The sequence below is a fragment of the Bombus huntii genome, chromosome 2 (assembly GCF_024542735.1).
Source record: "Bombus huntii isolate Logan2020A chromosome 2, iyBomHunt1.1, whole genome shotgun sequence".
NCBI classification, from domain to species: Eukaryota; Metazoa; Arthropoda; class Insecta; order Hymenoptera; family Apidae; genus Bombus; species Bombus huntii.
This window is the reverse complement of record NC_066239.1, coordinates 4,487,238-4,505,367: the sequence shown is the minus strand read 5'-3', so window position 1 is coordinate 4,505,367 and position 18,130 is coordinate 4,487,238. Positions and strand designations below refer to the sequence as shown.

The 18,130-nt window shown below is 35.1% G+C and overlaps 1 protein-coding gene and 1 long non-coding RNA gene across 7 annotated transcripts in view; one reads left to right on the top strand and one right to left on the bottom strand.

The window, feature by feature from the left end:
- Window positions 1-18,130, top strand: part of LOC126878037 (uncharacterized) — a 53,411-nt gene that overhangs the window by 26,904 nt on the left and 8,377 nt on the right. For 5 of the 6 annotated variants that reach the window (XM_050640419.1, XM_050640415.1, XM_050640416.1 and 2 more), the window contains 2 exons: window positions 4,535-4,798; window positions 17,543-17,809. In XM_050640419.1, the coding sequence (XP_050496376.1) occupies window positions 4,636-4,798; window positions 17,543-17,809 (430 nt within the window). In that variant the 5' untranslated portion in view covers window positions 4,535-4,635. Of the gene's footprint in view, window positions 1-4,534; window positions 4,799-7,111; window positions 7,365-17,542; window positions 17,810-18,130 lie in introns of those variants that run through there. The other variant, XM_050640421.1, reaches the window with a different exon arrangement.
- Window positions 10,292-17,659, bottom strand: LOC126878044 (uncharacterized). The gene is made up of 2 exons (XR_007695545.1): window positions 17,512-17,659; window positions 10,292-12,370 (listed from the first exon to the last, which is right to left on the bottom strand). It is a non-coding gene; the product is annotated as an uncharacterized LOC126878044 (long non-coding RNA).

Sequence of the window (18,130 nt, the reverse complement as noted above, 5' to 3'; positions counted from 1 at the left end):
AAATCGGTTTTCGAGCGAGCACACGCTGTTACGAACAGATGTTGTTGGTACTGGTGGTTCGACGTGCCAGAGGCGATCTCATTTATATTCCTCCGGGCATTTCTCAGCGTACGATAATATTCGTCAGTTAAACAATGTGGTACCCCCTTCTTCTCTCGTCGATACGCAATTTTGTAGAACGACCGGGTCGCGAGGGTGATTCATCGGTCGCTGTTTATCTTCCAGCCTTTATCCTAGACTGCATGTCTCTTTCCCGTGGCCTCTGTCAGTGTGCAAAGCCGTAAAGACAGACTTACTTACTTGGCAGGCGTAAACTCGGTTCGATCTGTGGCTCTGGTGCCATTCCACGAAACAACAGAGTTTCCAACGAATTGATAACTTGTTCCTCCTAGCCAGATAGGCGGCCAAGCTGACGCTATCGGTTCACGATGACTTGCTTGACTTTGATTTTACTAACGAGCGAGGGGCTTACTGGTAAACTGCATTCTTTTTTAGAAAAAAGAGATAAACATACAGGAAACGATGTACAGGGTATTTCAGTATTTATTTATCAGCTAGATTCTGTTGAATTATCTGGCTGTAAATTCGAAGAAAATGTTATATAGACATACACAGAAACGTTTCGGAATTTCTTTATTAAACCGAGAATATTTATGCAAGTTGATATTTTCATGAGGATAATTCAAACAAAAATGGAATTTAGGAAACAAATGGAATTAGGTTGTCATTGCCATTGTTATGAGACGCTATCATGATTATGTTGGTAAAGTTCGAAACAATAAGAATTATGAGACATTCGATATAAATAATAATTTTCAGAAATTACAAGGTTAATGAAACAGTTAATTATTGTTGAAAATGACAACGTGAGTTCGTGCTCGCCACCCATATGCAGATGCGTTAGTTATAAGAAATAATAACTAGAAGATAATCCTATTTACAATCGATAGATTTAATCGATAGGCTTAAGATGCTTTTTTATTTTTATCCCTAGCTTTTGTAAACGCGTATAATAAAGGTTTTTTTGGCTCACAACGGTGTGATAGATTTATCCATTCAATAAAATAATAACTATTCTGATCCTACCTCTGAGTATAGAAATAACAACAATTATCCATTATAATAACAAACCTGTATATTTAGTGTGATCGTTATCAAACGTTTGAGAATGAATATAGTAACGGATTTTAATTATTAACGTAGGTAAACTGAATCGTTAATAGCTAAGCTTTGCTATAGACTATTCAGTTTATCTATGGTGGCTGAATGTTTGATAGCATATAGACTTTTCTATTAATTACTTCTAATTTTCTAATTCTTTATTGTTGGAATTTTCTTCAAATCGTAATTTATTTACTTCGTTTTAAAAACTAGGATAGAATGGATCTTGTACTTTGAAGAAGAGAAAGCAAGCAATGTTTGTTTTTCGTGCTTTTCCATTTCATAAGACATTTTGTTTGTGAGAACAGGGACTGCAGAACTATCAAATCATAGTGATAATAATATCTCAAATATCTCCATAAGATAACGCTAAAGATTTGGTGTACCGGTGAGAAGCAGGAAATATCACACAAAACACGGATATAATTAAATGTAAAATAATTGATATTTTATTAATCATTCTGTTTTATGACGTTTAATCAAGGTACATATAGGTTTCGTATTATTAACAATACAGTTGAATCGAATTTTGTTTTCTTTTGAGACAGACCAAAGTATCGAAATTTAATTTTTTCCAATAAAGCTATTTTGTGAAATTCCTTACTTTATCCCTTCACTTTTCAATTATCTTTTTACTAGTTTACTTCAAGCTAATTGCTATTTTTTTACGGTTTTTATTCTAAATTGCACATCCGTTGCTTTTATATCGATTGTCATTACCGTCGTCGAAATAACACGCTTTACTATGGAATGATAATATTTCTCGTTGGATGATAAACGAGCTCGCGCTGGCCATCGTTCGAGTCATTCGACTTTGATTCCGTGCTCGCGAGTCCCTTATGACTTTATTCGTCCGTGTCATTTACGAGATTGCATGCCGCTACCGAGAAATCGTCGCTTCCAGGAGTCTTTCCGTACAAAACCGATGGCAAGGCGACGAGAGGGAATTTTCAGTGCGATCGGTAATGATCATTGCGATGGAATTTTTGCGCGTAGCCGAGGATCTCAAAGAAAATAAATGACTCGTGAGTCAGACAGTTGTAACGGTGTGTGTCGCAAACTGGCATGGAAAAATTGGCGGCGATAAAACAAATTGTCAGTTTCTTTCGCCTGTCTGATGCTGTTGCGTTTTCAAGATGTGACGAATTGAGATTTTGGAGTGCCATTTATGGTCCGCGGTACATACTCACCTGGCAATAACGAATATTCTAATATTTTCTGCTTTTCATGAGTTCGAATAACGGTGACACTCCATTTATCCGAACTCCACTTATTCGAATGAATTAGCGTCTCATTAAGTGGACTCCTGTTGATTGAATCCACTTATTGGAACAAAGTTGTTATTAACGAGCAAAATCAGTGAACTATAAGTAGTAAGTAACATTAGTGGATTATCGATGATTACTGTTAAACTACAGTATTTTTAAATAGTAATTGCGAAACTCCTTACTTTTATGGGATAAATTGAAAAAAGATTAGATTGTTTGCTATGGGTCACTAAGAAAGCTTCAGAAATATATTGAAGTATTTACTATCGATAGTATTTGTTTTATTCTATACAAAATGTCAATGTTTTATTGCGAGCTACAAAATTTCATTTTCTTGTTTCTAAAGGAATAAGCCTTAGATTACATATTGATAAAAAGCTACTCGATCTTTGTTTTTCTAAAAAAAAACCTAATTTAACGTACATTGTAGGTATTTTAGAATCTTTATCATTTATTTATCAGTGGCTTAGATTGTTTGATGGATAGACCAATCGCCTGACAACCTAATGTTTCGTCCTCACATCTCATTTCAACGATCTGATCAACAGATTTTCCTGCTTTCGACATCCCATAAACCATGTATTTACTTTTCGATATCTTTATCTGAATGTTCTTAAGGTAAGGTCATAACGTGTATACGTTAGTTACCACAAAAATATAATCAGATTAAAGAAAAAAAGACAAAATCGATATTTAATTATCCCTTCTATATTTACAGAAAAGAACACTATTGACATAGCAGTCCTTAATCCTCTATTAATTCGTTTTACTTTGAAACGCGATAGAAAGTGTCAGTTAAAGTAACCAAATGTCACGATTTCACAAACGACAAAATAATAATCGTATCTATCTTTTCATGTTTATGAAAGGAATTATTCTACCCATACAATTTAAAATTTTATTTGATCGATTTTTTCTATTTTCATGCGTCAAATCGCTACGATTTATCACATCCACTTCAATTATTTTGCACAACGTATCGTCAAACGATTTATCAAAACGTCGTTAGAACAGTCTTATCTACATCCATGGTGAAAAGCACGAACTAAGAGCTTTTGGAAAATAGTGAACCTGCCTACCATTTTATTTCCTATGGATATCTAATTTTAGTTTTGCTTTACTTTTGGAACGGCCGTCCGATCGCTTTCACCACGTGTGTCATATTTTCCTAGAACAGAACGGTTACACAGCTGAGTAATCTGTTAAGGAGATGCTTCGACATGCTTTCACTTGGTATTGAATTTGATTTACAACCGCTGTTTGAATTGTGCTACGATCGCGACACGGTTCGCACGATTTCGTCTCGAATATTATCCAGTCGCCACCACATACCATGATATTACATTGGTTTATAAATTGTTGATATCACAAATTCATATGTTGCAAGCAAAACTAATCAACTTCACCTTTTGTAAACTCCCCAATTTTGTTATCTCACCATATGATTAACGGACTACAGATGTTTCTGCGTTTGTGGAAAATTTAAAGATGCCAAGATGTCGTATGTAATATGCAAAAATACATAAAATATTGCTCAGGATTATTTTCTCGTTTTAAAATGAAGATTGGATCGATACCTATATTTCTTCTTTTGTGATCTTATAAGCTCATTGATTGTAGATCACTAAAAGTCTGATATTCTTGTTGTTTCATGATAATTTCATCCAGTTCATATCATAAGAAAAATGCATGTTTACAGAAATAGAATGTGATTACTTTAAGAAGATCAAATCAGTGAAGAAAATAAATGGACCAAAGTTGTGTGAACAAAATAATAGAAACAATCGTTGAATATTTTATGACTTTGAAGTCTCGTCGAAAAACGATATTTATTATACAAAAATAAATTGTTTCTTGTTGAATAGGGATTCATATAACAATTTTTCAATATAAATCTACCAACATATGAATACACCGATACCTTCACACTATCATTGACAGTAATTACGTAATAATCTGGTTGTATCGTAATAAAGTCGCTCTTTTTCGTACAATCGGTGACGAAGATTAAATAAAACGAGACGTTTAAGGTTACAAAATTGAAACGGCGAGAATCCACTCGAGCTTGTGCCAATTTTTGATAATTAATCTGTTAATTTTTTCAGCGAGCAAACGGTCACTCGAAAATGGGGTTGAAACGACGACGCAACAAAGCAGAGCACCGATGAAGTGATTAATTCGATCGCGAGTGTGGGTGTAGAAGAAAATGATGACTGCCATGGCCAGATTACCTTGCAAGCAGACTTCGCCTTCGCAACAGCCGCGAGTCAATAATTTTGGGAACAGTCGAAACTCTTACTGGAACATGCAGACCAGGCATCCAGCTCCTCCATACGTCAGGAATCATCAACGACACACTGATCATACCGGTAAGTCGATACGTTATTTATTATTAACGTACCTTTCGCTACACGTGTTGCGCTCCCAGGGTGAAGGTCGGGGCGGTCGCTTTTCACGATCAACCCTTTTTTTTCCCTCCCTTCTTTCCTTTCTTTCAACGTATAATTTAACGCAGGGGAAACTCGATGTATAAAAAGACACTTTGAAGGAGCAGAGTATTTATATCAGATATAATTCCTTCCTGTTGAATATATGCGTCGACGGCGCCTTTTCCTCCGAGTTATATTGAGACGTCTAACCTTAGTGAAGATATATCCTATTGTGTGTAATATTGAAAGGAACAATATATTTTCTTTTGTATATTCTCGATCAGTAGACCGATCAGAAAGTGAAAACATGTAAAATATTTAAAATGTTTCGCCTGTTATAATATTCAATAAGTTGGACAAACTTCAATTCGCAAGTTCAATTTTACGCTGAAGCTTGAATATTAAAAATCTTGCTATTTATCGAAACGAGAACAAGGATAGCGAATACGAAACTAGATATAAACTTAACAAATTAATTTACCAAGTTCTATTGCCGAGAAGAAATAACGGAATTTCCTCTTCTTCTATATTTAGAACCGGGACGCCATCAATTTGATTTCCAGTTTTCGACGCGAGCCCTTGGTTTTCTGACTCTTTGAAGTTAGAGAAGCTAAATTAAATTTGTGTTTGGACGTTATCATTAAGTTAAATCTGCTTTTCGGATCATAATTTTCGTTTGTATTGAAGTTGAGGATAATGGAAATTTTCGGTTGGAAGGACCAGGAAGGATGCTGGAAAGAAGCGTTTTAATTAAAAGTTACTTAACTGGGAATCGATCGCAACACGGACTTTTGCGATTCATAACTCTTCGTTATTTACGCTGCGTGCTGTGCAACCTTCCTACGGGCAACGTTACATCCTTGAACGAACTTCCTATCGAGCGGACCGTTTTATCTTCACCCTTCACCGTTATCGTCATTAATTATCCTTTTTACGGCACGTTCGAACAGCCCGTTCTTTCGTAACGATCTTTGACAAGTTACCAGGTACTCGCAGAAACGTCACAATATCACCTAATATTTGGAACGATGATTTATCGAGCCTCTAGATCGCTTTCTAACGAGTTACGTTTGCCATTTAATTACGCCACTATTTTACCAAAATACGTATTTCTTGAATTAACCAATAGTCTTTAACAACATCGTTATATTTCTATAGTATTATTGCAATTCTCATATTATTCTTCATTCTATTAGCGTAATTATATTACAATTACGCTTTTTTTTAACGACATCGTACTTATTTACTATGTAATTCGCGATTATTTTATCGAGATACTTTGTGCAATTTTTAAATGACGGGAAGTCATTGTTGTCAAATTCCTATTTTATTATCGTAACTCCTATGGCAATTTCTGCAATCTTTTATTTTATTACTTTCATCTTATCGCGCTTTGTCATTTTTTCTGACGACATTATGTTTATCATCCAGCGCTTTGACTATTTTACTCCGACATATTTTTCAAATTACCAATGATCTTTCTCATTTTTATGTTTTTATTTTATTGTCACAATTTTTATTTTTATTCTTGCAATTTTTTATATTGCCGTAATTTATACACACACATGAAACGAAATTGTAACAATAACATAGTAATGCCCAATTATTCGATTTCGTAATGTTCCTAATCAAATTTCGTCGCGCTCTACCAATCTCATATTCTGCGCCTGTGTAAAAATTAAAAATAAATAATTGTACTGTTATAATTTCATGTTGGTCTTTGCAATTTTGTTACTTTACCCGTGTAATTTCATCGCGTTCTGTTTCTTTACAATTTGTTATTTCAGTCTCTAGCTGCTTTTTCGTTTCATTACTGTGATTCTGTACACCCTTTCATTACATGGTATTCTGTTATGATAAAACTTCAGTTAACATTTTTACCGTGCACCGAGCAAATTGCGACGAGTGTAATAATTTGTATACGGTAAAAAATACCTACGCGTTGGAAAGTTTCGAAAGGTGAAAACGTGGTAGGAAAAAATAATATCGCGGTGACAAGCTGGTAATTTGCGAAACTTTTCTCATCTTTGTTTCACTGAAAGTTTGGTGTAAAAATGGTAAAAATCCTACAGTTCCGTGACGTTTTCTCGAGATTCTTTAGAGAACGGGTGCACCTTGCAGTTGGACACTTTCATGTCATCGCTGAATCCACAGGAGTGCTTTGAGTTTCTGTCGGCGCATCCTTTTTCTTATCTGTGTTCTGCCACGTTATTATCACAGTCTTCGGTCCTTTCAAAAGAAAATCTGTTACAGTATGTCAAACATATGTCATCGGCTACCATGACTGACGTCAACCTAACAAGCATGTTACCAAGAAGTTCCAAGTCAGTTTCAGTCTCGAATGGAACGAATGACACGAATAACTCGTCGCTTTATGCAAGTCCTTTGACGAAAGAGTTGCAATGATTGGGAAATAATAGAGAGATTGGACTTCAAACAGAGCTTCGAACAGATCTCTTCTACGTTTCTTTTGTAGACTGTCAACTATTTCTAAATGAAACATAAGGTATATATGCATTTTTAGATCTGTTAAAACGTAGATTGAAAATAGCAGAAGGTACTTCAAACGAAGTTTGGAATAGTTTCCTGCTACGTTTCTTTTATAAATTTCTAGCTATTTTTAAACTAAACGTAAAGCAAGCGTGCATTTTTAAATTTGTTAAAAAATTGATCGGCAAAGGTAGTAATTAAAAGTCTTTATGTTCAATTATTTTCGATCATAATGATATGCAGTTTAAATTTTTAATTACGATTGAGAATGTAACATGTAATTCAGGAATTTTTAATTACAAATTTTCAGATAAGACAAACAGTTCGTATGCGTTTTAATTATTTTGGACTATGAAACAGTGACGTTAAATTACAAATTTTTGTATTGGGATTTATTAAAATTTAAATTAAATATTAAATAATTAAAAGTTATTAAAGTTAAGTAAATAAAAAATGTAAAGTAAAACAAAGTTAAATGAAATAAAAAATTTGTCGATTGAAATTTTTATATTAAAAATATACGGGATGATGTCAAGAAATATAGCAAAATTTAGAGACTTTTAGATTGACATATGATTTAAATTAGAATGACAAGGAAGATACAGGATTTGCTGAGAAAGTTTTAGCACATGCTTGTTTTAACGCAATGCTGTTCAGAACTGCTGCTTCTCAGAGCGAGGCAGCTTCGCCCACTCTTTTCCTCTGCCATAGCACACGACGTTGGTTGATCCATAACATGTGCCCAAATACAAACACAATACGACATACGAAGGGAAACAAAACTACATAAAGTCGTGTTCCCACATGAACAGCTATAAGCTAATGCGTTTGAAATTCTTAGAAACATTTAAACATTTCTTTGTATGGTGTATCATCGTTACATGCGGACAATCGCGCGTATAATTTTCGCACGTATTTTTTAAAACATTAAAAAAGATATTTATCGTATATTATATATATACAATTGGGAACAAAAATAACTGGACATATAGTGGAATTAAGTTAATCAAGCTACTAGTACTAATATTGTATACTTAAGTTTTATTTATTATACAGGGTGGTTGGTAACCGGTGGTACAAGCGGAAAGGAGGTGATTCTACGCGAAAAAAGAAGTAGAAAATATAGAATAAAATTTTTTTTTTTTTTTAATTTTTCTATCGAGACAACGATCTACAGTGAGATCCGTTATAACGAGACGTGATAAAGTGCACGCGTACCGAGCGAAAATTCAAAGTCGATTTTCTTGAAAACAAAACCTCAAACGAAAAATTTTTATTCTATATTTTCGACTTCTTTTTTCGCGTAGAATCACCCCCTTCCCGCTTGTACCATCAGTTAACAACCACCCTGTATATTCTCGTAATACACAGATTATGTAGTAAATAATTGAAATTCATATTTACGTTTCTATATGAACAGACTGTATTTAACGAAACTTTCGTTATCCAACTATTTTTGTCCCCGCTGTATATTCCAAAATAATTTCAACTGAAAAATTGTTGAACCCATCGAGAAGACTGATAAAACGCTGACGAATGTATTGAAAAGCTCGATAAATTGTTGCTTCTCGTTATTTACATAAAAATGAACACATTGTTAAGAGCACTGACACGAGCATTTATTTTACATCGCAGCCTTGGAAACACGATTTTCATCCAAAATGACGCGCATTGGAAAGACCGATGAATTGTCATCGAGCATAGGAAAGGCTGATGGACCGTCATTGTAAAAACGCCAATGGACCAGCATTCTGCACAGAATGACGCTGTCCGTGTCCGTTCGAAGCAATAGAATGAATATTCGTCATGTGTTGCAGATTTAAGAATGAAATCTTTGTGCGAAACGGGTTGAGTGCGGTAAAAAGGCAAATGAATGTAGAAAATCTGCGACGACGTTAGAGGGCATTAGACGAAATGTGCAGAAGTCACGTATTTAGAATGTGAAAACGCCATTCCGGTCGTAAATGGCGTGCACGATTTTGTTGAGTGTTCTGCGTGGCGCAGCGGTTTGCATGAGAACGCGGTTTAAGGGGTTCTACTGGTGGAGAGGACGGTTTTTACCCTTGAAGGGTAGATTATGCGGTCTCGTCGCGGTTAGCGACCGTTGGGCCATTTTTGATTCCGCATGGAAGTTCCATTATATATGGTGTTTCATAAGAAGTTGTTGGTATTATTAATGGGCTGGCATTTTGAAATTCATCCAGTTGACTACACAATTTTTCGATAGACGAATGATCTCAGTTTTAAACGAATGTAGGCATATATACGACATAATGAATATTACAAAAATTGAAAATATGTAAATGTTTTAATTTTTGTAATATTCACTTTCGTATCGTGTGATACGGGACATTATCTATGACATAAAATGGACCATAGCGCAAGATACAATGTATAATTGAATATGTATTTCATTAAAATTACTGTTTCTAGTTCACCAATAAATTTTTTGATAGATATTCCTAGTATTCCAGATTGCAGTATTTAAATTTAAAAGTTCAACAACTATTGTTATTTCCATTGCAAACTAAACGTAGTATGCATAAGGTTTTGTTGTAATCTGTCATATAAAGATACAAATGAAGCTCTTACCTCGCTGTTGCTATGCTAGATTCTATCCACAAAATGCATTGCACTGAAAGCACGTAGTATCCTGTTTGCAACAGACGACAAATGATCGTCGTCAATCGGTCATCTTTGTTATGTCAGAATTGAATTTCACAATTTTCTAATATTGTAATAATCTACTTGGAGCTTGGAGCTACGAATATTTGAGAAATGAGAAATGTAAATGATGTCATTCGGTGTAAAGTACTGACAGCAGAACTATTTTTACATAAGTAAGATAAAACGATAAAACTTTTTTTAATACAAAATAATCATATATTTCTGATGATGTATACCACGACATTAAAATAGTTGACGATTGATATGACAGTAGATAATTTTATCATTTTATTACTTTACAAAGGAAGAGTTACATTAACATAGACCGTTTCCAAGATTAATAATATATTTCAAACAGAAGTTACAACAAAAAGTAACGAGTTCTATTAGAAAATCAGATTTGTCACAGACATAGCCGTCTATTTATATTTCGATTGCGACTAATTAATTCCCATCGATGCATCTGTATTGGGGGTGCCATATCATTAAAGTGCATTGAATTTAAATTGCCAACAATTCGGCCAATCGATTCCACTCTGCCTGGCTATCGTGATCGAATCGTTGATTGTTTCGAGGCGAGAGTATCAGCTCCCTAAGGCGTGTCAGACGCTTGTCATCAATCATCAGCGTGCGTGGCACGCGAAAACGGGAGAAGCCGCAGATGTCGGACTGCTCGTCATTTAATGCTCGAGCTTGCCATCTCGTCCTCTTCAACGAGACACTTTAACCCGAACGCGCGTGTAAAGTGCGTACACGTGCACCACTGTCGCTCTGCATTGGCGTAACGCGGCAAAAACATCGAACCAGCCAGTAGGTCTGTTAATCCTTTCGCTGTTTGACCTATTCACATTCACAGACACTGTATCTCGCGACGCAATATCGTTCATATGACTCCAGGGACGAGATAACACGCGTATCTGGTTTTCAATATTTAACGACAGGCCTGACTAAAATGTAAAACTTATATTGAAAAAGTCAAAATATGACAGTTATATGTACATATGGCGAATGAAAGAATTTTTCAAATTGATGCGCTATGAATTTTAGTAACTTCTGTACTAAGCATTTTTTATCGTATTAGTAACAGTTATCTATTCTATGGAATGCAATTATATTTATCTTAATACATCATAAATATCGCGTCAACGTTTAAAGAAAAATGAAACAAGACATTTTTGAACGTAGGAGATGTCCTGGTATGAGTTTAGGATCGTTAACCCTTTCACATCCGCGGATGAAATGTCTGGTATGTGAATGAAAAGAAACGCCTCTCGAAGCATAAACGACATCGCGAGATATAGATGCAAAAGGGTTAATCTGTACAACCCATGGGGAGCGTAGAAAATATCAAAGCATTCAATATTCAGTATATTTACAGAATTGGATAAAAAGATCGTTAATGCTTCAAGAGAAATTTTAATACAATTGAAATGAGGGACCACGTATATTCACAATTCGTTGCCCTAGTCCTTCGCTGCTTTAACTTCGTTTCCAAAAAAAAATGTAATTATCCATATCGTCATATCTCTTATTGGCGTAAAGAACACTAATTCATTGGTAATATGATAGAAATTCTATTTAGAAAGCAACAAATATTCAGTTTTTTTAACTTATGATTCCTTATGATAGTATTATACTCCATAAACTTTAAACTCAGTTTTCTCAGTTTACGGACTATGTAACCTCCGCTAGATAGAACACCTAAGAATTAGAGTGACGATTCCTTGAAAAACTGTAGTAAAATTAAAATCATAAAACAACCCGATATAACAATTAATTATTCAAGGTACCTCAACCATCGTATCTACAAGGTTGAAGGTGGTCAGAGTCTATGATGATTCGAGGTGAAAAATGGATTCCCACTGATAAAAGTTCCTAACGTAATTAGAGTGTCATCGTGAATTATTTATAATGTCCTGGTACAGTACACGGTAGCTTCTTCGATGGCGGCTGCAGAAGATTCTTATGCGTAATTTGTCCTTCGTTTATTTCTGTCGACTATCTAATCTTGTTACTTTCATTCACACAGCGTGGAAACATTTTTTCTCAGGTGGTCACCACGTTAGGTGAAAATATTGTTAACCAGCACGAAAGCTTGCGCGTCTACTTGGCTTCCGGTTCAGTTGCATGTCGTTATCGTTCATCAACACGAACATATCGCTGCAAACCGTTTCCCATTGCTCGGAAAAAAGTGCATCCTCCATTCCATTTACTGTTCTCCATTATGTCGTTGCTGACCCGTTTCGTCACTTTCATTTACGTCTTCCTTTCGTGGCACGATCGATCGACGAATGCAACGATGCGTGCAGCCATCACTTTTCAAATTGTTTACGTATGTATGTTAAAATCAGGAACCTGCAACAATTGGAATACTAAGTGAAACGCTAAATCATTGTATAGCCTGTACAGTGTATGTTATTTAAAGAGTGAAGAAAGAAAGTAGTATAACTGATAAAATCACTAATTTAATCTTGCTGCGTTGTTTCGGTCAATTCCTACCCCTTTGTATCTTTCCAAGCTTGAAAAATATCTGAAATTCGAATGAAAATTAAAATAGAAATGTTTCTGTTCCTTTGCTGTAATGAGAACAAAGTTGAGATATCAAAATTTCAAGATCGTAGCCGGGTTAGAAAATATGAAAGAGAAGTGGAAAAGTGTAGGTAAAATTAAACTCTAATAGAAAAATCTGTTTTCCAATGTTAAAACGTGTTTTCATAGGCACTCATAAAGACGTGGAAATTGAAGATAAAGTCCTCTAGGGTCTACGTTTTAATATATCCTTTCCTCTATTTATCTCGTCTTTAGAAAAAATCCATCTTGTATCCCTTTCCTACCGAATCCCTCGTATGCATGCAATCATAGAAATAAAAATTTCTTCGAATAGAAATATACGATTTTTGTCATTTCCTCGGAGGTAGTGTTTCAAAAATAAAATATCAAAAAATCAGTATTTTGTATTAATTCTGTATGAATATTTTTTCAATATATTTTCAGAATAAAATAAAGAACAAAATAAAATAAAAACTACAATTGTTCTGTAAACAGTATTACCATTTTATGCTAAAAAAAGTGTACTTATATATATATATATATATATATATATATATATATGTCGGAGATGAAAGAACACCGGAGCCTTTGGAATTTTGGATAATCCCGCAACATTGTAACCTAGAGTCTACTATAGCTGTAATTGAACAATTGTAGTTATTCAATCCGATTGTAATTGTTCGAGAGTTGTGATAATGAGCTTGGGCTCGAGGCGACAGTCAGTCGCCGAACGTAGCCGCGGTCACGGGATGAACGCTTTGTCTAACAAAGGTATGGAGTAATTCTATAGCTCTCCTTAAAAGAAATATTCGTGGCGACACGCGACAGTAAACATTCCAACGGTTTCTGTCCCGTGGCTCGCCACACGCAGACCCTATTCTTCGAGTAAGATGATTGCCAGATGTCGATGCGTCTCCGCAGTACATGTTCGGCTAGCCCGAGGGCCCGTTATAAATCTTAAGGTTTAGTTAACTAAAGTCCTTCAAACAGACAAACAGTCTTTGTCCCAACTACGGGAAGATAGGGGAGACATATTTTTCAACGAGCGGCGTCTCCCACTAGCAACTTTCCCTCGAGGGCGGCTAGCATCTTTTTCTAACCACCGATATGGAGATTGACCAATTAGCAGCAACGTCAATTTCCCTTACTTTCTGAACGAAGGCTTTTCTCGACGAATCCGATGATCTCGTATCCTTAGACACACCCCATTATAGCTTTCCTCTGTGGCATCATCGGGACGGGAAAGGCATTCTCGCTCGCGATCTCATTGATGAAAGGAGTAACTCTTTACGACCAGTGAATATTACGCGTCCGATTTAGATTTTGTGAGTACGTTCATCTATCATCCCGTCGACCGCGGATTCGTTATTGAACCTAGGATCATTGTCATTAGTTTCTCGAGTACCTAACTACCACGGTTACTTGTCCGGTTCTATAATAATCGTATTTACACTAGTCAATGTCTTCTCTATTGCATAACGACAACGTGTAACCCAAACGAAGATTTGTTTCACGCCCCTAACCCTAATTCTAATGTAAACCCGACATATATATATATATATATATATATATATACACGTTATTTACTTGTCACGTGTCGTTATTTTTTACGTGGTGAACGATTAGCAAAAATTTCACGATTTTTATTCGTTCCATTTCCCAAACTACTGACTCGACTGTATTTTTTCTTCATTGTTTGCGGTGGGTCGTTACCACAATAGGATGTGCTTGTGGCTATTCGGAAATTATATTAAAGTGAAACTATTGACAACGCTGCCTGCATTCATAATATTTTGCGAGGTTTTTGAAATAGGTATTACAGTTCGATTCACAGGTGAAATGCTTCCTCTCTCCACGATTTCAGTCGACGCTTGTACGTTGAATTTACGCTTGTGGTTTGTTATATAATGTTAACTTTAGTAATTCACGTTGCATCACCTTCAGTTTAGTATATACTCGTACTATTACATAGGTTCTCGCTATTTGTATAATATTGTTATATCATAACAATGAGAATATATATAGTGTAAATATTATTACATTATTCATGGCAAACGATAAACTTAAATTATAACTTGGCAAACGATAACTTAAATTGTTTATTAATTTAGTACCTTAAATTATAGGATATCTTTTTACTGCTTGTAATTTCATAATACTCGAGGTTACCGTTGTTATATAATATTAATAAAATGTGTCAATACTTTACCTCAAGTATATTTTTTTTCACATAGTTGTGATATACCTTCGAGAAAACGCATAAGCGCTGAAGGAATATTTGCAATATCACATTGCAGGTGAAAAAGACGGGTGTACCTGGTTACAGATAGCTTCCATGCATATTTCACATTCTTGAGAAACCTTTAAAAGGAAAATAGAATATGAATAATCGTATAACTAATTCACTTTTCGTTTCTTTATGAATAAGTTAGTTACTAGCTATTATAAATTTTTCATCTTAAGTAGACATTTTAAATGTAATCATTGGATATCATTTTTATTGTACGAATCATTTAACATACTCTTTGCTTTATGTATCTGTGGAGATATATATATATATAAGTACACTCCTCGTCAAAAAGATAACTTAGGTGTGTTATCTTTAAAATTTCTCAATGACGCGTGCAAAGTTTTTCGTCTGTAACGTATAATATCAAAACGTTATGAGCTCAGGATATGCGGTTCGTTGAAAATAATTAAAAATATTATACATATATATGTATACATATATAAGTCGACGTCTATGGATAGGCAGGTCAATGTGTGTAACGTTTCCTTGTACAGCTGAATATTATACGTTCTGATGAAGGATGAATGCTACCATGATTTCTGCAGAAAAATATGATTTACAAATTATATGCTAGAGCATAAATCATGATTTCATACAAGTTTTTATTTATATCCGTTGGGTTATTTTCGATCAAACCGTAGTTTTACATCGTTAAAAAAATTTCTTAAATTCGAAGAAAATATTACAGAATCTTTATTGATATACGTGATTTTTCGTTTCGGTTATGTGATAATGATCTCCTTAAAATATCAAAAGTCTTTTCTCCGTTGAAATTAAAGAGATATTGAGATATAAAAAAGTCGAATACCGCAGGTTCAAATAATAATTTCTAGATGAAGACATTTTCGTAAGTTTGAAAAAAATTGAATTTGTAAAAACTCTTTCTCTAAAAGATATCATGGATTGGAATAAAATATATTTTATATAAATACAAATTTTTACGAACACTATATGGATACAGGTCAATAATTTGGTTGAAATAATCTTGCAGAATTTAAAATAATTAATAGAATTAGTAGAAGGACTTTAATGTTATATTTCTGTTAATGCGTTAATTCTGTATTTCAGATTTTGTCTTCATTATTTTCACTAATGATGCTTTTCTTACGATAAATTGCCCCTAAAACTGGCTAATTAGACTGGAATTGCGTGTACTCATCGTACATTGTTCAAGAGTCATTTCCGTTGCGAATATTTGCGAAACCGGTTTAAGAAAAAATAAACACAGTTATAATTACTAAATTTGTCAACTATTGAAAATAGTCCACTATTTAACAAATTACTAAACGTTGAAATACATAATATTCATTCAGAGATTAAAATTAATAATTAGCTCGTCTGCTTAATTATTAAAAGTTTTATTCTCGAGTTTCTGCGAATAACAATGTTTTAATCATTAAATATATTATTATTAAATGTAATCATTAAACGACTACTAACCATTAAATAATAATTAAACAGCTATTAAATAGTTATAGAATGGTATATGAATTATTCGTGTTTATTTAGAATATTATTATTTGCGATAGAAAATTTGCTGAATATTTCAGTTTACTATGGAGATTCTACTATGGAGATTAATATGTACGTATAGGCTCAAAAATATTTCCTGTATAGTGACCGTTATACAAAAAAGATTGGCAATTTACTAAGCAGTATCAAGTAGTACATGCATCATTACCAACCATTATCCGAACCACTAATCCTCTTACTACTAATAGCCATTTTTACCTGACGAGTCGAGAAAAGGGAATGGAGAATTCGAATTTACAGTTATTGAACCACCAATAAAATTTTCTCTATAGCACGCAAAGTGAACTCATTCCGTTACTAATCGCTTCCGACATCGTTAGAATACTTTCGTTATTAGAATTAATTTTCAATCGCATTAGAAGATCATTACGCAGGAATTTCCACGGTGTTTTATGACATCGGATCATATTTCTGACGAAGACTTTGATTTATCGATGATACAGTTTCATGTTAATTTTTAGTTTCCCTTTGAGTCACTAATTTAGGAGCCAGAATGCCTTAAAAGAATTAAAATATCTAACTCGTCAATTCTACGTACGAAAACAAGTCGAGGAAAATCGAGTTCGTACGCTGAATTAATTTTTTATTAAATATATGTACATTTAAACTGAATGTTCTCGAAAACGAAGCTTCAAATGAACAGATTTTATTCTACGTATTACACGTAAAATAATCGGAGGCTGCATTTATCAATGCGCAAGCTTGAGCTTCGTTCTCTATGGAGCCTCGTTTTACAACATAACTTCAAAACATAATTACACTTTGTGACGATGTTGCGCCCAGAGTCTCCAAAAGTACAAATGTATCCTTAACAATAACCCTATATATCCTGTTGTATTAAACTTCCCGCAACATCCTGTCCAATCGCGAAAAAAGTCCCATACTAAAGAACCGAAATGTAATTTTCCACTGGAAATACTCCCTCGAACACCAAAGATTCCTCACTGTTCCCTGTCGGAACCAGCGATTTGCTGTAATTGTAAGCAAGGACAAAGGTCCGGCGTAGTTAGAAAGAGACTCGTGCCGGCGCACGTGGCTCAACCCTGTCGGGCGGGTATCTGGTTGGACGGTATCCGTTTACAGGAAGCGAGCTATTTACCGTTTTTACTCGAGTGTCACTTACAGCCGTCTGGTTTCCTCGTCACGTGCTACAGGGAAGCGGAAGAGCGCGGTGGAACTGCTTCAGGAGACGAAGGCGTTCTACGTGAAGAGCGAGACCGTGCTGGACCGGAAGCAAGAGCTGAAGAACAGTGGTCATCTTCAGGTCTCGCAGCTGAGCGCTCCGAGCGCTCCTCCAAGGCTGCTGAGGAAATGCGGGAACACGTCGACCTGTTCGATGCAACCGACGTCGCCGTCGCAGCTGCCACCTGCTCCGATGACGCCACCTTGTTGCTGGGCATCGTGCCACGAACAGGACAGGCGTAAGTCTCTTGGAAAAGTTCGATGCTATACACTATATACACCTTTCGATGTATACGTATACACCTTTTTGACCACGTAATCGATTTAACGCGCATGGCTGTTAACAGTTGTACGCAACTACAGACACATATATGTGTACCTATGTGTCGGTATTACATATACGCTTCCTCGTTTCATTGCCGGGCAACTTGCCATCGACGAGATTGCTGTAAGTGGTTGTCCGAGCACTTTCGAAAGCTTTCTTCGATCTTTTCTCATGGATGTTATACTGTAGCTGAATGGGAATCGGTAACGAGTTTGGCTATCGTGTTTATGGGGAT